This window comes from Stomoxys calcitrans, chromosome 1 (assembly GCF_963082655.1).
Source record: "Stomoxys calcitrans chromosome 1, idStoCalc2.1, whole genome shotgun sequence".
In the NCBI taxonomy this organism is placed as follows: domain Eukaryota; kingdom Metazoa; phylum Arthropoda; class Insecta; order Diptera; family Muscidae; genus Stomoxys; species Stomoxys calcitrans.
This window is the reverse complement of record NC_081552.1, coordinates 252,396,009-252,414,936: the sequence shown is the minus strand read 5'-3', so window position 1 is coordinate 252,414,936 and position 18,928 is coordinate 252,396,009. Positions and strand designations below refer to the sequence as shown.

Here is an 18,928-nt window from a genome sequence, read left to right as displayed (position 1 = left end):
TATACTTAAGAAAGCATTTTTTATAATATTTTAACTAAAATTTAGTCCATTGGTCAAATAAGGTATTAGAGCTTGACTAATATTTGAGCAAATAAGTAAACACAGTAAATTAGATCAAAACGCGCAAAATCGTAACACTTTTAAAAAAGTTGACCACATTGAAACAGTTATCAAAACGAACATCGCTTGATTCTTGTTATCGATATTCGATTTCAAATGCTTTCACAGGCCGCCATTTTGATTTGAATTTGATCACAAAAATAATGAGAAAGGCTTAAAAATTGTGTGGCGCAAAGGAGGACGGACAGCTCCATTAAATTTTGCTGAATCCTGTGGCTATATTACCAACGAAAAATAAACAAAGAAATAATATAGAAGGAGGACTTTATATTAATCTATTTTTTTCATTTATTTAAATGGTGTTTTTGTTTGAATGTCATTCGATTTAATTGAAACGAAAAGTTATGGAAAGGAATGCAAGCTCGTCAAATTATGGTGGTGGTGATGATACATCGCTGGGCATACTTAATATGGATAGATTAAAGGGTAGAGGAAGATGTAATACAAGAGTGAAATTATTTTTCATACACAAATCCATGTATAGTTACTTTAAATATTGCAATTTTCAGTTTTTGGCGATTTGTCCAATGAATCTTTCAAAAATACATACAAAAGTGTTGCAAATGGTGGAACAGATCGTCGCATTAGTGATCGTTTGAATGTAAGTCCTTTGAAAGTTTAACCTATTTTCAGTTTCCTTTTGTAATAGTTGGTCTTTTGTGTAGATGGAACGAAAGAAAGCTTTGGAAGCTTTGCAGAAATCAGTAGGAAAGTCCCCAGATGTTTTTAAGAAACCTTTCGAAGTAACAGCAAATAAGGAAAATATGCGTAGTATCATCAATAATGCATCAAATACGGAAAATTCTATGCGTAAGTGATGTTTAGCATATACAATTCATTCCATGTTTATTGCAGTTTATAATATCGCATTAATTCATGAGATCTAGCGCTCTAATAACAATTCAACATAAAATGCGATTTCTGTTGTTTTTATTCTACATCACTGCATTTGTTTCTCTTTAAAACAATATCATGTTTTTTTTCCGACCTTTCACACCTTGCACATTCCCCAATTACCATATATACAGCACTTGATCACACAGATTATGTACCTTTTCGACGTCCTAACACAATCAATATATCAGATTTAGTGACCGATGAAACTATAAATTTGGAGACCACTTCTTCTAATCCACCGTCGGCTTGTAAAGAAGCAAAGATCTCATTTGAACCAAGCGAAATGACCGGCCGCTCAACCTTATATAAAAAAGAAATACGCAACTCAAAGGCAACGACAGCTGAAACAAAACAAAAATTAAAAAATTTAACTGTGGAAGAAATTTTAGCTTCTTCCTTCGCCACTAAAACTCGTAACCTTTGTAAGACACTCAATGGCGGCGAACCATCTTTAGATCCAAGTGGTGCTTTAGATGTGGCTGCAGATAAACTCTTAAGCATGTCATCAGTTTCGTCATCCAGCGTTTGTAGTTCATTTGGTGATGGTCAGGAAAAAAGTTTGCCTCGTACGGCAGATATGTCAATTTCCAAACAATCCCTATCACAGCTTTCGTTTAATGGAGGTGCTGGAGGATCATCGTTTGCTTTTAGTGCTGGTGCAGGCACCGGTGATGAGAGCGGATTTTCAAATGAAGAATTTGCTCCGGGGGAACTTATGCAATCGATATTAATAATGGATGAAATATCATGGGCCGAGGAATATGCAGCTATACCAGCAAAAACTTTAAGCCAACAAGCCAAAGAGAAGGCAGCTGTGTCTGGTGAGTCTATCTCCAATGGTTTTGACTCGCCATCTGCCTCCAAGTATGTTAAATATGGATTACTTTTTTAACTGCTTAATGCTGTTAACAATCTCTGCTTCCAGTTACATTTTAGCAGGCGATCCAAATTTTTCGGTAGGAAATTTTTTCCATATGCGCTCTGAAAACATTTGGGATATAGTCAAATCAAAGAGCCCGGAAAAATGTCGCACACCATTTGCCTTGATGGATGATGAGGACAGCAATATGGTGACTACTTCAAATGTTGTTAGCGACGGTTCGGCATCAGTTGCAGTAACTCCCCAGATTGATAACAAAACCTATACTCGAGTTTCCAGCCAAGTACATCTCAACCATGAAAGCAAGGACTCTGGCAACGCATCCGAAAACTCCTATCTTTTAAGTAAATCTGCCATCGGAAGAGCGTTAGGTGAGCCGTTTAGATTTTAAAATAAAAGTAATTTTTAAAACCCATTATAAAAATTCATATAGAAAATATGGACAATCGCTCAGGCTCTGAAAAATCTTTGGCGCCTCCAAATGCCTCCAATGCGGGCACTAAAGTAAAAGACCATGTAATTTCAACGTTTGAAAATAAGCACACAGCCAGTGCAATGGAAAATTCATATCTCTTGAGTATGTCAGCCATTGACAGAGCGTTGGGTAAGCTAACATGACAATGATAATTATATTTTATTTCGTCTGCTACATTTCTAATTTAATTTTAGAAAATTTGGACATGGACCCAAAAAACACGTCAACTAATAAATTAACTGGGCATTTGATGATGCAGGCCACTAAGTCGAAATCTTGTTTGAATCCTCAGCTAACGCAACATGATAAAACTGTTTCTAACTGTAATGGATCAAATTTTTCCCCACGACCTAAAAGTGGGCTATCGTTGTGCGCCGATTTCAAACTGGGATCCCAGGAAATTGCCAACAACATTTTAGAGAATAAGGAAAATGTTGATCCCATTACAGGTCGTGGTAGTGATGGCAGTAGAGTTGATTTATCAGATACCATAAGTTTTACAGAGTCCCTTTTAAACTCTAGCGATATGAAGAAAATGGAGCGCAGCCATGCGCAGCAGCAACCTAGATCGCCACTGAGCCCTATTGAGTTGACTTCTGCAGTTCCAAATATACGTGTTGTAGAAGCTACAGTTGATGACGGAGAGGAAGCGGATAACGATGAATGGCCGGGTACACCCAAACAGAATGTCAGTCGTCGTGTACGCAGAAAGTCTCCAAGAGATAGAAGCCCTTTGCATGCAAACGTATCAGATTCACCTGTTGATGCCAGGACTCCCGTCAATTTTAGGTCTTCTCGCTCATCAGTGTATGATAAAAGGCCTGCCTTGAACTGTGTCAAAGAAACAAAATCCTTGTGTTCTACTCGTCTTGATGGCGATCCACGTAACGCTGATTGCGACTTTGGTATATCACCTAATTTGTCATCCAGCAAGCTGGGATCTACTCTAGCGGGGCGTAATGGTGGTGCACAATTGTCGCCCCGCAATGCTGGTGAGCTTCGAGTTGAAAGTTCTCCCCTATCGTCGTTGTCATCTTCGCGTTACCATTTATCGTCCCCCACTCCGGTTCTTGATACCACCAGTAATTCGGAACGTCAGCTGCTTACACCAACTGGCGGTTTATCAGAGCGAAAAGCTGCCTCCTCTCCAGTGGGAAGTGAAGCGTCAAGTACATGCAGCTACAGCACTATGCATTCAGCCCGATCCGTTACTTCCAGTTCGAACATGCGCAGCATTTCACGATGTTCTAGTTCAAGTGAGTTCAGCCATCGTGATGGCAAACAAGTGCCACTTAAAGTCACTACTTTGGAACTGTCCTGGGGTAGCATTAAACTACGCAGCGATTCACGCAAGTCAATGCAAATCAAAAATATTGTCAACAAGCGTTTGGTCATACGCATTGAAGTAATTGGTCCCGGATTTCAGATAGTCAATTCCGAACGTAATAACACCATTACACTGCATACCCAAGAGTGTCGTTCTATAAATATAAGCTTCTGCCCCACAGTACGTGGAGTGGCCATAGGCAAGCTTTTGTTTTATGCACCCACCGGAGCTGCAGCAATTGTTCAGCCATTTTTGGACGTTGCCCTGTATGGCTATGGCGGCAACGCCAGCATAGTGCCACAAAACATTCTAATGGGTCCAGTGGGAAGTCCGTTCATAACTATGGGTGATATATGCGAGTTAGCACAGCCATTGGAGCGTAGTATAAGTTTTTACAACAAAGGGCCGTTGTTGGCCTTTGCCGTGGTATCAATTGATTCCCTGGGTCTTTTGCTACCGCGCCTTAGTGACGCCTTTGAAATATACCCTAAAAAAATACTCATACCTCCTCAACAGACAATCGAGGCGCGTATTACTTTCAAGCCACGTAGAGAAGATATAAGAAAAATGTTAAAGAAAATGAGAAATGTTTTAACGTTGGGCAATATGCGCGTCATTTGCGGAGATGAAGCAAATCGCCAAAGGATACGACGTCTTTTGTGCCAAATGAGTGAAAAAGAACGTTCAAAAATGTCTTCCAATGTATTGGACATGTTGTGGACTGAATTCGAAGGCGAAACGGAAATGAAGGAATTGGCAGACATACAAGAGAATCCAAGTGTTGCCATGGATTTAACATCCGGTTTTCGTATACACGAAATCCTACTTACAATCAATTATGATAGCATGGATGAAACTGCGGACGCCTCATCACTCTTTCTGCCGGAGGGAGATGAAACCGTTTTGTTTCGTACAGTGGTGTGTGCAGCTGATTCGCCCACACCTCCCACCTCTTCAAGTCTGGGGACTGTTAACGAAATGTACGAAGAAAGCACTGAAAGCGAAGAACGTGTTGCATCTAGCAGCACCCAGCAAAATATGTGGTCAGTTAAGCCGGCCAATTTGGAAATAAATGTGAGTCGTCGTCAAGAAAGGGTCTCATTATTTGTGTTCAATGGCTTTAAGTCGAGACAGTATTTCGAAGTTAGCTGTAATAGGAAACAATTGTTGAGATTTCTACCCTCCGAAGGTTATGTAGCTCCAGATAATGGCCAAATTGAGATTGTGGTCAATGTCAATGCATCTGCCATGCAAGAAGACTATCGCGGCGACATTTTTATTATGGTGAGTTCTTTGAGCCTAATGTGCAGCTATATTTTATTCTATTTTCTTTTTATATGCCAGGTCTATATGGAGAATGAACGCATTGTGGTGCCAGTAAAATTTGTGGAGTGATTTTTAACATACTTTTATATTTGCGTTTAATTTTGTTTCTTATGCATACGTAATTTTATCCCATTTGTCATAATCGTGTCCTTTCCTATTCATCTCAAGTTTTATGTTAAAAGCGTCATATTGTTTTAGTAAATAATACATGTAACAATAAAGATTGTGTACAATTGCATATCTTGTTTAAGATAGATTGGTAAGTATTTTCGAGAAATAAAGTTGTTCCCATGCACGAGTAGGTTAAGAAAGCCTGACGAAGAATAGACAGGATACACACGCATCTTCGTTTGTTAATCGACGAGCAAATGGGGAAGGTGATTGGGCCCACAAGGAACTCCAAAACAAATACTTTGCCAAATGAGCGTTAATCGGACACTGCACACCTTTAAACCCTAAGAGTCCATAAGACTTCATATCAGTGCATCGATTCTTGGTGAGCTCTCTTTGGAGAGCAAAGTCGTTTCCTATGTAGGGGGAACAATTTTTTTCTTCGAGGATGGTGATATGTTCAGTATTGAAACGCGTTTTCATTTTTTGCATCCATTGCTCATTCGCTCTCTACACACGGTAAAGGCAAACGGCCTACACAACACTTGATGTTTTTGACAAGCAACAAAGCCACCCTTACGACTTAGCTCTAAGGTAATAATCGGCAAACATTACAATTGTTTTGGTCGCCCAGAAAGGTTTAGTTGTCATTTTATTCTGAAGGCTTTTAGATAGACAATACAGCGTATCAAATGGAATCATAGAAAATATTTAACTTTACGTGATACTGTACAAAACTAAAGATAATTTAATAGTATTTCCATGAGTCAATGGACTCTTGATTCTTTTGCTTACTCTTACGTTCAATTAAACCTGCCAAATGTTCGGAGCGCATTGACAGTGAATCTATTTTTTCCACCAATTGCTGATAAGGACTCAATGGTTGTGTACCCATGACGACATGTCCCAATTTCGAATCTATTTTTGCATTAAGACGAGCATTGCGTATAAGATTGACAATCCAACATTCAGCTTCTGCAGGATTCATATTCAGTTTGTCGGCCAACATGCTAATAGTTATACACTGATGGATGCGGCAGAAGGTTTCGAAGATCATAAGGCGAGCATCTTCAACGAACTCATTGAGGCAGGCAACAATGAAGAAATCATTCAAAATAACCGTTTGGCACTCGTGCAATTTGAGACGAGCACCTTCGAAATCGAAATTGACATAAAGGCACTCCAAGAATTCGGTAATTGGATCGCGATATGTGTATGATTCTTGTTGAATCACTTTTATGAGATCCTTGAGGGCATTACGACGAGTGCGATTGATAATAACGGCGGTGGCCAAGTAGCGCATGATGTGTGGACACATAGTCTGAATGGCATTTAAATACAACGGCTTGTACAAGAACATCTCAATGATTAAATCACGCCCTTTGGGATGATTGAAAAATACCAAAACGGACCAATGTATAAGCCAGGTGCGTTGTTGCAAGGCCTGAATGGTAGAAAAATTGGCATTGTCTATGTAATCACGCAAGCGGGTCAAATCCTCCAAGGCTGTATTCCAGTTCAAGGTTAAAATTTCTGCAGCTAATTTGCCCCATAAAACATTTAGGTAGTTCTAAAAAGTAGTAAATAAGAATTGTTATGAAATGAAGTACTTTATAAAATATGCCTAAAATTATTACCTTATCATCGGGAGACATAACAATCAAACAGAAATAAAGATACGATGTAGATTCTTGGTAGTTACCACACTCGTATAAATATTTTGCCAATTTGTAGGCACTTTCCAAATGCTCTATTTTGAAGTTATAGTCCTTTTGTAAAGCATTGACAAAGGTTTTAGTATCCTTCATGCTTTCGCCATTCTTGAGGACATCTGTTGCCTTCATAAGGGGAGCAACTTCATTCTGCAACATTTTAAGGGTGGCCAAAACTTCGCCTTTACGTTGTACAAGCTCTTCAGGCATCTCCTGACTCAAGCCCAAACGCTTGCGTGTGTCCATGGTGTAATCAATCATGTTCGTTTTGTTAACAGTCTCCAAAATATATTCCAAAAGTTCTTTCTGATCATAGATCTGTAATGGTTATAGATCACGGTTACAACGTTAATTCCTAATGACTGTGCAATGCTTTGGAGATCAAATGAACTCAAAACTAACCTCTTTGCCACATAAAAATTCCAATAAGGGAAATGTTAAATGCCGATCCAAAAATTGGCAATTTATCCTGGTTAAATCAAACTCTGCCATCTTGCTGTATAATTTGCTTATATTCCTCACTTGTAATGCTTATTTGCTTAGATTTATAGCAAAAATAACGTGCTGACGCGAAAAAAGAATTCCACTCGCCTTTTGGCAAAAAGAAAAGGAAAGAAGAAGAGAAATGTCAAAGTGTGTGGCAGTTGTACTAAAATAACTCAAGACAGGGCTGCCAGATGCCAAGAAAAGCGCAATTCAATTGAAATACGTTCGAATATGTTTAAAGGTTGGTACTAAGGCGAATTTAATAAGGTGGGCACATCGGCGAATTCAAAATTTGGAAGCAAGACGACTAAAATTCGATTCGCCCTGACATTTTCAATTTTCGGCAAATTTGATTCAACCAATCAGAGTCAGAAATTTATTTTTATATGAGTGTCAAAGTAAAACAACACATTTAAAAATTTTTAAAAATCCCTTTAGTTCCAAAGGCTTTCCTATAAAACCACAATGATGGCAAGTTTATAGTAGCGCTGGACACATGGAGACGCTAACTAAAGCCGAGTATTCTGTTCAGCTTTTCTTGCGCAATGCTGTCAAACTCCATATAAAAAACGTCGGCGAAACGTTGGTTAAAATAGGCTTAAAGTAGTACTCTGCTTATAGCTGATTATTCTTTTTAGCTTTTCAGGCAGAATGCTGTCAAACTCCGTATAAAAAAACGTCGGCGAAACGTTGGCTAAAAATAGGCGGAAAAGTGTACTACTTGTCCTGCTTATAGTGAGGAAAATGGCAAAAAAAATGAAATTTTTGAAGTGTTTCAAAAAAGTAATATGTGTTTCCACCGGCGAACAACAAACATAGTGCCAGTCATTAAATCCCATTTACACTGCTCTTTACTTCCAGATTTAATTTGTTTCTCTTTATAAAATCAGCTGACTAGAGCCTTAGTCAGTATTTTAAGAGCAGTGTAAAACGTGGTTCTAGGAGGCAAAGTACCTCTAGTACATTTACGTCTTATTTTAAAGTTTACGCTACGTTATTCACTAATGAAATGTGCCCTTGGTCATATGTTTAATTTTTTTTTTTAATTTAATAATAAATAGAATAGCATATAGGCATTGTAGAAAATATTAAATTAAATCTAATGTCCAAAAGAAGACAGTGGCGAAAAAATCTTTATGAAAATTACGATTATGAGGACAACTACACGGATCCGACATTTCTAAAGGACTTAAGAACCAATCTGCATGTACGTTTCTACAGCCTTGGTGAAGTGATTCGCGGTATCACAGTTCTCAACAACCAAATATCCTGCATTACGGGCTTCCTTATTATTTTCTACATGCTGTACAGCGACAAAGTCTCACCCTCCTCTATTTTTTGGCCCTCTTTTACTGTGACCATAATGGGTTATATCTGCTTTCGAGGGAAGATGCTGACATTCTCCATGGCCATAGAAGACTCGAAAACATTGCTGACGGTTTTACTCTTTGGATACTTACTTGCTCCAGTTTTACACACGCTTACAGATGCCATATCGACGGATACGATATTCTCCATGACATTCATTGTAATGCTAATTAATGTTTTGTTCTGTGATTATGGTCTTTCGGTTGCAATGGTTTCCAAGGCCATATCAGTTAATGCCGCCATTTTTGGGTCAATTTGTTTGGCTTCACGTCTTGCTACGTCATATCATGCTTTTGTCTTGCTAGTGGAGGCGGCCATATTTTTTGTCCTCTATCCTATGGTAGTAAGGGAATACTGGTGTTCTTATTTTTTCTTGCCTATTTTTATTGTGGACTTGTATTTCCTCTGGACCATATCGTTAAACGTTTTGTGGATTTATGTGTCCTTAACGCTCTTCATTAATTTTGTATGTCCATGTATTTTTGTGATTCAACAGAGACACAAGCATAACATCCACGGGCCATGGGATGAAGCTATTGTCGAAGAAACAACCGATGATAATATCGATATAAAATTATAGCATTTACTACATTCTGTACTTATAGATAATAATTGTAAGAAAAGACTGCGTTTGTAATGTATATAATTTTTAGTAGCAATAATATTATACAATTTATACCACATTTTGTTATTAAGTTTGTATAAATAAATACATACATATGTAGTTTACTAACTAGAATAAATGGTTTTGTGATATTATGTCATTAAACCATGTAGTAGTGTGGCTGTTGCTTATCCAACATGCACTTTGACCCCGTTATTATGATTCATTGTGGCTATGCCCACTATCAATAGAATTTCTCTTAAATCGTTATACAGAAAGCACCCAATAGCACTGGCAGCTTACTCTTGTTCAGGTATAGTGTACAAGAAAAGAAGTCTACAGACTATTTATCCTTCAGAATTTTTGCAGGCATAGATAAAATTAGAATATATTTCCATTTTTAATGCATCGACTACAAATAAGATTGCTTTACGAATGTGGTTAAGATGAATGGCCAGTGACCTTTATCATATCTAACAGCCCTAGGCGGAGATGTACTCCAATTTATATGCAACTCATTTGTAATCTGGGAGGCCATTTTGGGTTCGCCTTTGACAGTGAACGTCTAGATTCGAATCCTGGCGAAAACATCCGAATCATTTTTCAATGTTCGTTATGGGTGCAATGCTACGGAACAACCCTGTCCGAGAATGATTGCAGATATAAAAAATCGATTTTTTGTAGGCGTCTAAATTAAATGCAAAAATGGTGTTTAATTCGCTTTCCCTTAACTTTTTGATAGTTCATGAAACAATACAGTACGTTAGAATAAGTGATGATAGTCCATGAAATAATACAGAATAAGTTAGACTAAATTTTACTGTTTAGAATTAATTATTATTAAAGCGCAGCTTATCCATTGAAAAATTTAAAGCGGTAATCATGTTTGTTCGAATATTAAAAATTTGGTCATCTTCCTAATCATCGCTTTCCAGTGAAATATTACTGCCAAATCGTTGATACAATTGGGCTTTCAGTTCATTCATTTCAGTTTTTATGTCATTGGCTTTGGCTTCTATGCTAGCAATTTCCTTCAAGGTCTGTTCTTTAGTTTCTTGCAACAGTTCCTACAAAAACACAACACATACGAAATGTTATACCAACTATACATAACTTGACAATTTCTGTATTTATTTTATACCTGTGTTCTTGAGAGCTTGTGTGATAAAAATACCTCACCGAAAAGGAATGGTATATCCTCATCCTCATCGAATAGCTCAATTTCATCAAGAGCTTCTTCAACACTCTTCAAGTCATTTTTCTTCATTTCCAACTCGACTTTCAGTTCATCCATGCGGGCGTTGTGCTTGGCAAATTTATTAATTTTTTGTTGGTCCTCAAAGGATATATGGACATCATCATGCTAAACAATAAGCAAAAGATTAATAGATACTTTGGAACCATTACCAAGTGTTCCACAAAAATGAGTAAGCATTGCAGTAATGTGAGGTTAGAAAAAGTGTCCTGTTGTACACACACTGTGTTATACTCATTTTAGTCAACTTACATTTTGAAATACTTTATTTGGTGCAGAAGCTACTTTTGCTGCCATTTTTGAGATGAATAGAATGCAGCTTTTAGTGAGTTTCTTTAATTATTCGAACAGTTGTTAATTTTTGTGTTGTTTTTTTTTCTTGAGAACTTTAGAAGTAAAAGTCGATTGTAAAGTTATCGATTTTCTTTTATTTTGTAAGGGGGAAGGCAGGGTTCCCTTGAAAAGTAGAATAGGGACTTTACACGGCACACCCTGATGATGATGAAAGTGTGCGTCACATATACACATAACCATCAGTCATGGCTGAATAATCAAAATCATTTGATTTTTTCGACGATTGGCGTCTATCTATTACCGTTTGTACAGGAACGTATAATCATTACTTGACAGATATTGAAAAATACTTTCTGTCGAAAATAAATCTGAAATAGATAAGAAAAGTATGGTAAATTAAAGAAAATATCGATGCACCGTTTTTTGCAAAAGCTCTAATCAACAAGAACCTTGCTGGTACGTACAACCGGCTGCCATGCCATGACTGATGGTTATGTGTACATGTGACGCATACACTCTTATTTCCACCAATACCACGTATCATGATGTACCATGAAAACTGGTCATTTGAGTTGTGTCCTAATACACTCTTATGTCAAATCAGGATACACTAATAGAAGGTTTTAGATTAAATTTAGAAATTCATCAGACCAAATTTGGTGGAAAAAGGTAAAATGGCAACACTTTTTAAAGGTAAAAGTCGATGATTCGATTTTGTAATCGATTATTCAAAGCATTTCGGCGTTAAAAGAAGTGTCTCAAAGTTTCCTTCAGAAAAGTGGAATGACAACCCAACACAGGTCATAGCGTCGTTGAATTTGAAGGTTGGATTATTTTAAATTCTACACAAATTAAATTATATAAACACACAAATTGCAGTGAGTATCATTCATCTTTTTTTTTACAAGTTAAATGTTATCCCGCTTATAAAATGCTATTTTAAACTATGCCCATTTGCTCAGTGTTTCGGAGGCAGAAAATTCATGCCATCTGCTAAACACATTAACATATTTTTTGAAAATAGCCTTGTCGCAGTAGGTCAGCTAACATCAATGCCAGAAGTTGGGGCATATTCTTCGCTGAATACGGCCTCACTTAAAAAACTCGATGAAACAAATTCGGATGTCAGATTCGTAATATTCTACCAGGAAACTTTCGTTTAAACCTTATATTGTCCTTACTTGATTAAACTTTCCCAAAGGTTTGATCTCAGATTTGCACTTACCATGTCAAGAATGGTCTAATAACCATGTCAAGAATGATCCTAGATTCCATATTAACTGATATAACGATTTTTTTCCTGAGCCGCTAGTGGGAGTAATTCTCATCTGAATTTTTGGATCATCCGCTCCGAATCAGTATGGCACACTAACACAGTTGAAAATAATAAATTAAGGCGCATGTCATTGCCCGTCTAACAAACACCGGCACTTAGGTGGGGAAACAATACCAGACATAAACCAACTGAGGGGCGTGGCATGATGGTTCAACTAACTTAGAATTTCTTTTGCGATGTTACCTTTTTAGTATTTAGAGCGCAAAAAGCCGATTACTGGCTTAGGTGTATGTCCATAGTGGCATGGGGCGTCTTAATATCCGCACCCTCTTTTCAACCTAACTTAATAACTTTTTGAACACCATTTGTTTTGTTTATCTTTGAGATGACAAGATATGCTCGGAGGATAGATATTTTCTTCCCCGAAATCGATAATTTAATGACAAATTACCATCGCAAGCCATGGTGCGTCAAATTGGACCCCCTTGCATATTTCAGTCTTCACTGGGTTGACATTAAGACCCCTGGGTCTAGCCCCATCATTTGCCATATGCAAGACCTTTTCGGCCCTTTTTCATAGCTGGTTTGGATCATTACCCTAAGTGGTATTATAACATCGTCTGCATAGCAGACGGGTTCAAATCCCTCCTTAGTCAGCATCCGGAATAGGTCATTTATGGTGGGCAACCAAAGGAGTGACGTTAAATAGATAAGATCCGTTATGATAAGCCTTCGATCAACCTCATTATTCCAAGTTTCCGGAGTCTCCGTGAGTCCTGTCGTGTTCTGTGGATAATGCGTTTTCACCAAAAGCCTCAACATGTCCTCTGTTGTCTCTCTTGTAACTCCCATGTTTTCTACTAACGTTTCAGTTTGGACATGCGTTTTTGAGAGAAACTTTTTCATCTTAGCTAAGTCATTAACGCTATCGACCTGTTCTCAGAAAAGCTCACAGGAGGCATGTTTTACAGCTCTGGTAATCTTATTGTATTCCTTGAGCCGTGTGTAGTACACATCCCAGTAAACTTCCGCTTTTTTACGACGAGCTCTGTTATAAAGTCTGCGGACCTCTTTCCCAAATGATGCGAATCTCCCCGGTCATTCAGGGTTTTCTTGGGCTGATTTCCTTACTCGAAGAGGACAACTATCTTTGAAAGTCTCCACTAGGGTAGTCGTACTCCTGTTGACATTGTCGTCAATGTCTTCTATGCTGGGATAATCTAAATTATCTTGCGGAGTAAGTAAGGGGGAAAATAAAAGATCCGACGATTTGGCCTAGAAGGCCAGAGGAAATAAACTTGTTTAATTCGAAGTCTTTCGGAGTGACGCAGTGCAAGTTAGGGGCGTGGGAGACGAAGTGAAAGCAAAGTAGGTATTATGTCTACTGTTATGGTCCAGTGGAAGTAGACATATCCTTTACTTCATAACTTTAATGATTTGGCGAGAACCTCTGACATAGTCCCAATCATTTCTGTATTAAGTTTATTGGCCATGGGTGCGTATATTCACTTTTTGATAATTATACACTTGTATGCCAAACGTCATACGCCAACTTGTTCGCTATTTATATCCTACACCATTACTGTGATACAGGGTATTATAAGTTGGTGAATTTGTTTGTAACACCCAGAAGGAAGAGAGATAGACCCATTAATAAGTATACCGTTAGACTCAGCATCACTATCTGATTCGATTTAGCTATGTCCGTCTGTCCAGGTTAATTTGTGTACAAAGTACAGGTCGCAGTTTTCATCTGATCGTCATAAAATTCGGTACAGTCACGTTTTTCGGCCTAGAGACGAAGCCTATTGAAATTGGAAAAAATGGTTCAGATTTCGATATAGCTTCCATATATATATGTTCTTCCGATTTGCAATAATAATACAATAAAATTGTCTTTTGTACACCGGTTCTCACGAATTTTGGCAATAATGATTATCTTATGAATCTCGACATTACTGTGAATTTCATAGAAATCGGTTCAGATTTAGATATAGCTCTCATATATATTGGGTTGCCCAAACAGTAATTGCAGATTTTTCATATAGTCGGCGTTGACAAATTTTTTCACAGCTTGTGACTCTGTAATTGCATTCTTTCTTCTGTCAGTTATCAGTTGTTACTTTTAGCTTGCTTTAGAAAAAAGTATATTTGATTAAAGTTCATTCTAAGTTTTATTAAAAATGCAATTACTTTCTTTTAAAAAATCCGCAATTACTTTTTGGGCAACCCAATATATCGCCCGATTTAAATTTCTAGAGTTACAGCAAGCGCATTTACTGACCAATCTTGCCAACATTTTGTACAACGCTTTTCTCGACGACTACCACAATATCTGAGAAGGTTACTCGAAATCGGTTCAGATTTAGACATAGCTCCCAAATATATGTTCGTCAGTGAGGAATTAAGAACGGCAGACAAATTTCCTAACACTATCTTCACCAGGATGCTAATGTGTTCTCAATGGTAACCTATGTGCCACGCTGGTGTTATTAGCTTAGAAAATAAGATATTGATTTTGATTTTTTAAGAAAATTTACTTTTTTAAGAAAATTTAAATTTTCTACAAAATTTTCGATAATCTGCAAAAATCGATTTTTTAGAAAAAAAAATCGATTTTTACGAAAAATACTCTAGGAAAATTTCGATATTCTACGAAAATTTCTGTTTTCTACGAAAATTTGGATTTTTTACGAAAATTTGGATTTTTTACGAATATTTCGATTTTCTACGAAAACTTCAATTTGTACGAAAAGTTGGATATTCTGCGAAAATTTCACTTTTTAAAAAAAAAAATCGATTATAAACGAAAATTTAGGTTTTTTACGAAAATTTCACTTTTTAACGAAAATTTCGATTTTCAAAAAAATTTCGATTTCATACAAAACATTAGATTTTTTACAAATAATTCGAATTTCTACGAAATTGTTACTTTTTTTAGCAATATTTAATTTTTTTAGCAAAATTTAATTTTTTTAGAAAATTTGACTTTTTAACGAAAATTTCACTTTTTACCGAAAATTTAGATTTTCTACAAAAATTTCGATTTCATACAAAACATTATTTTTTACAAATAATTCGAATTTCGACGAAATTTTCACTTTTTTAGCAAAATTTAATTTTTTAGCGAAATTTCGTTTTCGGTTCAGATGTAGATATAGCTGCCATATATATGTTCGTCCGATTTTGAGAAATATTGCAATAAAGTGCCCATTTGTTTACCGATTCTCTCGAAATTTGGCAGGAGTGATTTTCTTATGATCCTCGACTTTTCTATTTTTTACGAATATTTCAACTTGTACGAAAATTTGGATATGCTACGAAAATTTCACTTTTTAAAGAAAATTTTCCATTTTATACGAAAATTTCGATTTTCTACAAAAATTTAACTTTTTGACGAAATTTTCGATTTTATACAAAAAATTAGATTTGTTACAAATAATTCGTATTAATACGAAATTTTCCCTTTTTTATGAAAATTAAATTTTTTAGCAAAATTATAGCTCCCATATATATATTCGTCCGATTTTAAGAAAAATTGCACTAAAGTGCCCCTTTGTTAACCGATTCTCTCGAAATTTGGCGGGAAAAATTTTCTTATGACTCCCAACTTTTCTAGTGAAAATCATACAAATTTCGATATAGCTGTCAGATATGCATATTCCCCGATTTTCACTCCTAGAGCCACTGCAAGCGCATTTGTTGACCAATCTTGCGACAACTACCACTATATCTGAGAAGTTTGCTCGCAATCGGTTCAGAATTAGATATAACTCCCATATATATGTTCATCAGACTTTGGGTAACTTGCGATAATGTTCCCATTTGCCAACCGTAGTTATTACATTTTGAACATATGAAGGGTGTTACGGACTTTATGGCACCCATTTATAAATTTTAAATGGGAAATCATCCAAAGAACTGGACCAATTCGGTTTCTTTCTTTTCTACATCATTAATCGTTTTTCCTGCTTTTACTCACCGTTTTAAGGGCAAAGATTAGAGATTGTGAAATAGAGTTTTGATTATTATTAAATTTTTGTTAACATTATAGTATATTTAATAATATAAGTATATCTATGTCTGTACTTTTAAAGATTTACGATTTCTGTAAACAATGCGAATTTAATGCGTACTGTTAACAGTTTATTCACAGATTATGAACTTTTGTTTGTTTTAAATGTTTTTTTTTTTTTTAATTTGTTGTATTTTGTCTATAATTGCGATTAGTATACACATTTAACTATAAATTCAAATAGCATTAGAAAAATAATGAAATGGGTTCAATTGTTTATAAATCCGTGGCATACACTTGGCAAAATTATAAATTATTAGAAAAAAAAAAACAATTACAAAAACACAAATCCATTTGATCCCAGGGGATTATTATTTTAGTACATACATATATATTTGACAAAAAAAAATATATATATATTCTTAATTAAGGGGTCTTTTTTAAATGTTATTTTTTGTTTTTATTTTGGCCATCCATCTCCATTCAGAAGATCATCATCTTGTAGTCATACATTCAAATCGGACATCATCTTGCGAAAATCATTTAATGAGCCATATGTATCGAAATGGCCAGAGTCCAAACTGTTGCCCCTATTATCACGTGTGCTGCTGTTCGACGACATATTCGTTGTGGGTCTAGGCAGATTTAAAGGCACGGGCAATAGTTCTGGCATAACCGAGTGGTGGGTAATAAGGGCTCTTAACGATGAAAATTCCTTCGTGAAACCCTATAAAATAGAGGGGAAGAAATAAGAAATTATTTTTTTAAATACAATAAATAATTTGGGAGTTTGGGCCATTCCTTAGTGGAAGGAACAGGTGCAGTCCGATTCAAGTTTAAGCTCAATGATATGGGGCCTCCTTTTTATAGCCGAGTCCGAACGGCGTGCCGCAGTGCGACACCACTTTGGAGAGAAGTTTTACATGGCATAGTACCTCACCAATGTTGACAGCATTATGAGGCGAAAACCACCGCTGAAAACTGTTTTCCCAGGCGTTCAGCGTTATAGGCGGACATGCTGACCTCTGCGCAATGGTGGCCTCAGAGAGTAGATATAATGTTTTTACCCAACAGCTTTTGTTTTTTTTGAAATATAGCTTAGGGTCGTAATTTACGATGTTTACCCAGAAGATGACCAGAGCGGCAAAACGTGCCTCCTGGAAGCTTCTCTGCGAACAAGTCAACTTCGATGGATACTTGCATAACGTCGCTTTTAAATTACTTTCCCTTTCTTTTATAATATCAACAAATAATATGAAGCCTCGATTTATTTTTTACCTTAATTTTGTAACCATTAGGAGTCTTTAAAATCAAATAATGTGCCACTTTGGGAGCTGGTGGAGGTACACGTAGTGATAATGCAAAACAACCGGGCTTCGTATTGCTTTGCCGAACTAAAAATGAGCCGGGATTTTGTTTCGATAAGACTTCCAACGATATCTCTCTGGGTAGGCCGGCTTGAAACCAAGGTGCTCCCTTCAATTCATTTTCTTCGGCCATTGTAAGGCCTTCGAAACGCAAAGTTCCACTTGGAGATATAATCTTTGGACTGGAATTGGCTACAAATAAGAAGTTATAATAAAATTACAAAAAATAAAATGTCCAATTAATATTTGGAAAATGTTTTATAATTCTCACCACTACAAGTTTTCCTTAGAAAAGATTTTTGATATCCAAATTCCGTATTTGGTTCGGGAAAACATTGGGTACTTTTTAAATCCGTTAACGATTGTCGACATGAATCACCAAAACGTGTTGAAATAAATTTATCCGGATCACAAATGGCCTCGTTCACATAGCCATCGGAAAAATTTTGCGTGGTGTAGGTGTTAAGGGTGGTTGGCGTTGTGGGCAGCACCAGGGGTCGACTATCTTCGGTGGATCTTTTCAAACCAATGCCCATGGTTAAACGTTTTACCTAAAAGAAGAAAATCGATAGAGGTTTGTAAAAACTTTCTTAGGGATATGCTGGAAATTACTAATAAAAAAGGCCTGTTCTTTTTCATCAAACTGCCTCTACGTGGCTACCATTGATATATTTAAAAGGTAGTAAACTAAGATGTGCTAGATCAATAAAAAAATTAAATTTTCCTACGAACGTTTCATTTAAGAACAACGGGGAGAAATGTAATATATCGGTTTGTGTCGTTCGATTCTAGTTTTGACATAAGGAACCTTGTTAACAAAAAGCCTATAAAGTGAAGTTTTGACAGCATGGTGCAAAGCGATACCACATAGTAGGGAAATTTTACATTGCTGAAGAATTCCTCACAAATGCAGCCAGCGCCAGTGAGGAGTTAAGAACGGCAGACAAATTTCCTAATACTATTGGGTTGCCCAAAAAGTAATTGCGGATTTTTTAAAAGAAAGTAAATTCATTTTTAATAAAACTGAACTTTAATCAAATATACTTTTTTACACTTTTTTTCAAAAGCAAGCTAAAAGTAACAGCTGATAACTGACAGAAGAAAGAATTTTCACAAGCTGTGAAAAAATTTGTCAACGCCGACTATATGAAAAATCCGCAATTACTTTTTGGGCAACCCAATATATTCATCAGGATGCTAATGTGTTCACCTATGTGCCACGTGGTGTTATTAGCTTAGAAACTGAGATATTGATTTTGATTTTCTAAGAAAATTTACTTTTTTAAGAAAATTTAAATTTTCTAAAAAATTTTCGATAATCTTAAAAAATCGATTTTTTTCGTAAAAATCTATTTTTTATGAAAAAATCGATTTTACAAAAACCTACGTAAAATACTCTAGGAAAATTTCGATTT

At 36.3% G+C, this 18,928-nt stretch overlaps 5 protein-coding genes across 15 annotated transcripts in view; 2 read left to right on the top strand and 3 right to left on the bottom strand.

Annotated features, from left to right (window-relative positions):
* Window positions 1-264: 264 nt before the first annotated feature.
* On the top strand, window positions 265-5,263 carry LOC106089341 (uncharacterized). Of its 3 annotated transcripts, none has more exons than XM_013255161.2 (8): window positions 265-546; window positions 630-721; window positions 786-930; window positions 1,149-1,881; window positions 1,943-2,268; window positions 2,331-2,501; window positions 2,567-4,983; window positions 5,044-5,263. In XM_013255161.2, the coding sequence occupies exons 1-8, from the start codon at window positions 465-467 to the stop codon at window positions 5,092-5,094; spliced, it is 4,017 nt and encodes a 1,338-aa protein (XP_013110615.2). In that variant the 5' UTR covers window positions 265-464; the 3' UTR covers window positions 5,095-5,263. The 3 variants fall into 3 exon arrangements, with proteins under 3 accessions (XP_013110615.2, XP_013110617.2, XP_013110616.2); XM_013255163.2 differs by having other exon boundaries at window positions 265-558; window positions 1,206-1,881; XM_013255162.2 differs by having other exon boundaries at window positions 265-558.
* A 490-nt stretch (window positions 5,264-5,753) lies between these two features.
* Window positions 5,754-7,469, bottom strand: LOC106089344 (eukaryotic translation initiation factor 3 subunit E). Its single transcript, XM_013255166.2, has 3 exons — window positions 7,251-7,469; window positions 6,774-7,166; window positions 5,754-6,706 (listed from the first exon to the last, which is right to left on the bottom strand). Exons 1-3 carry the CDS (start codon window positions 7,338-7,340, stop codon window positions 5,885-5,887), a joined length of 1,305 nt encoding a protein of 434 aa, XP_013110620.1. The 5' UTR covers window positions 7,341-7,469; the 3' UTR covers window positions 5,754-5,884.
* Window positions 7,470-8,378: 909 nt separating this feature from the next.
* On the top strand, window positions 8,379-10,066 carry LOC106089358 (phosphatidylinositol N-acetylglucosaminyltransferase subunit C). Its single transcript, XM_013255191.2, has one exon. The coding sequence runs from the start codon at window positions 8,437-8,439 to the stop codon at window positions 9,280-9,282; it is 846 nt and encodes a 281-aa protein (XP_013110645.1). The 5' UTR covers window positions 8,379-8,436; the 3' UTR covers window positions 9,283-10,066.
* A 55-nt stretch (window positions 10,067-10,121) lies between these two features.
* Window positions 10,122-10,965, bottom strand: LOC106089359 (probable prefoldin subunit 4). The gene is made up of 3 exons (XM_013255193.2): window positions 10,814-10,965; window positions 10,448-10,669; window positions 10,122-10,373 (listed from the first exon to the last, which is right to left on the bottom strand). The coding sequence occupies exons 1-3, from the start codon at window positions 10,856-10,858 to the stop codon at window positions 10,224-10,226; spliced, it is 417 nt and encodes a 138-aa protein (XP_013110647.1). The 5' UTR covers window positions 10,859-10,965; the 3' UTR covers window positions 10,122-10,223.
* A 5,396-nt stretch (window positions 10,966-16,361) lies between these two features.
* Window positions 16,362-18,928, bottom strand: part of LOC106089346 (EGFR adapter protein) — a 33,363-nt gene continuing 30,796 nt past the window's right edge. For all 9 annotated transcript variants that reach the window (XM_013255170.2, XM_013255169.2, XM_013255171.2 and 6 more), the window contains exons 4-6: window positions 17,785-18,064; window positions 17,425-17,705; window positions 16,362-16,873 (exon numbers count right to left, since the gene is read on the bottom strand). In XM_013255170.2, the coding sequence (XP_013110624.2) occupies window positions 16,652-16,873; window positions 17,425-17,705; window positions 17,785-18,064 (783 nt within the window). In that variant the 3' untranslated portion in view covers window positions 16,362-16,651. The remainder of the gene's footprint in view (window positions 16,874-17,424; window positions 17,706-17,784; window positions 18,065-18,928) is intronic.

Coding starts and splice junctions, on each gene's coding strand:
- LOC106089341 (XM_013255162.2), top strand. CDS start 465: ATGGAAAGGAATGCAAGCTCGTCAAATTATGGTGGTGGTGATGATACA. Junction 1,882..1,942: donor GACTCGCCATCTGCCTCCAA/GTATGTTAAATA, acceptor CTCTGCTTCCAG/TTACATTTTAGCAGGCGATC. Junction 2,269..2,330: donor TGCCATCGGAAGAGCGTTAG/GTGAGCCGTTTA, acceptor AAATTCATATAG/AAAATATGGACAATCGCTCA.
- LOC106089344 (XM_013255166.2), bottom strand. CDS start 7,340: ATGGCAGAGTTTGATTTAACCAGGATAAATTGCCAATTTTTGGATCGG. Junction 7,167..7,250: donor AATTTTTATGTGGCAAAGAG/GTTAGTTTTGAG, acceptor TAACCATTACAG/ATCTATGATCAGAAAGAACT. Junction 6,707..6,773: donor TTATGTCTCCCGATGATAAG/GTAATAATTTTA, acceptor ACTACTTTTTAG/AACTACCTAAATGTTTTATG.
- LOC106089358 (XM_013255191.2), top strand. CDS start 8,437: ATGTCCAAAAGAAGACAGTGGCGAAAAAATCTTTATGAAAATTACGAT.
- LOC106089359 (XM_013255193.2), bottom strand. CDS start 10,858: ATGGCAGCAAAAGTAGCTTCTGCACCAAATAAAGTATTTCAAAAT. Junction 10,670..10,813: donor CAAATAAAGTATTTCAAAAT/GTAAGTTGACTA, acceptor CTTATTGTTTAG/CATGATGATGTCCATATATC. Junction 10,374..10,447: donor ACAAGCTCTCAAGAACACAG/GTATAAAATAAA, acceptor GTGTTTTTGTAG/GAACTGTTGCAAGAAACTAA.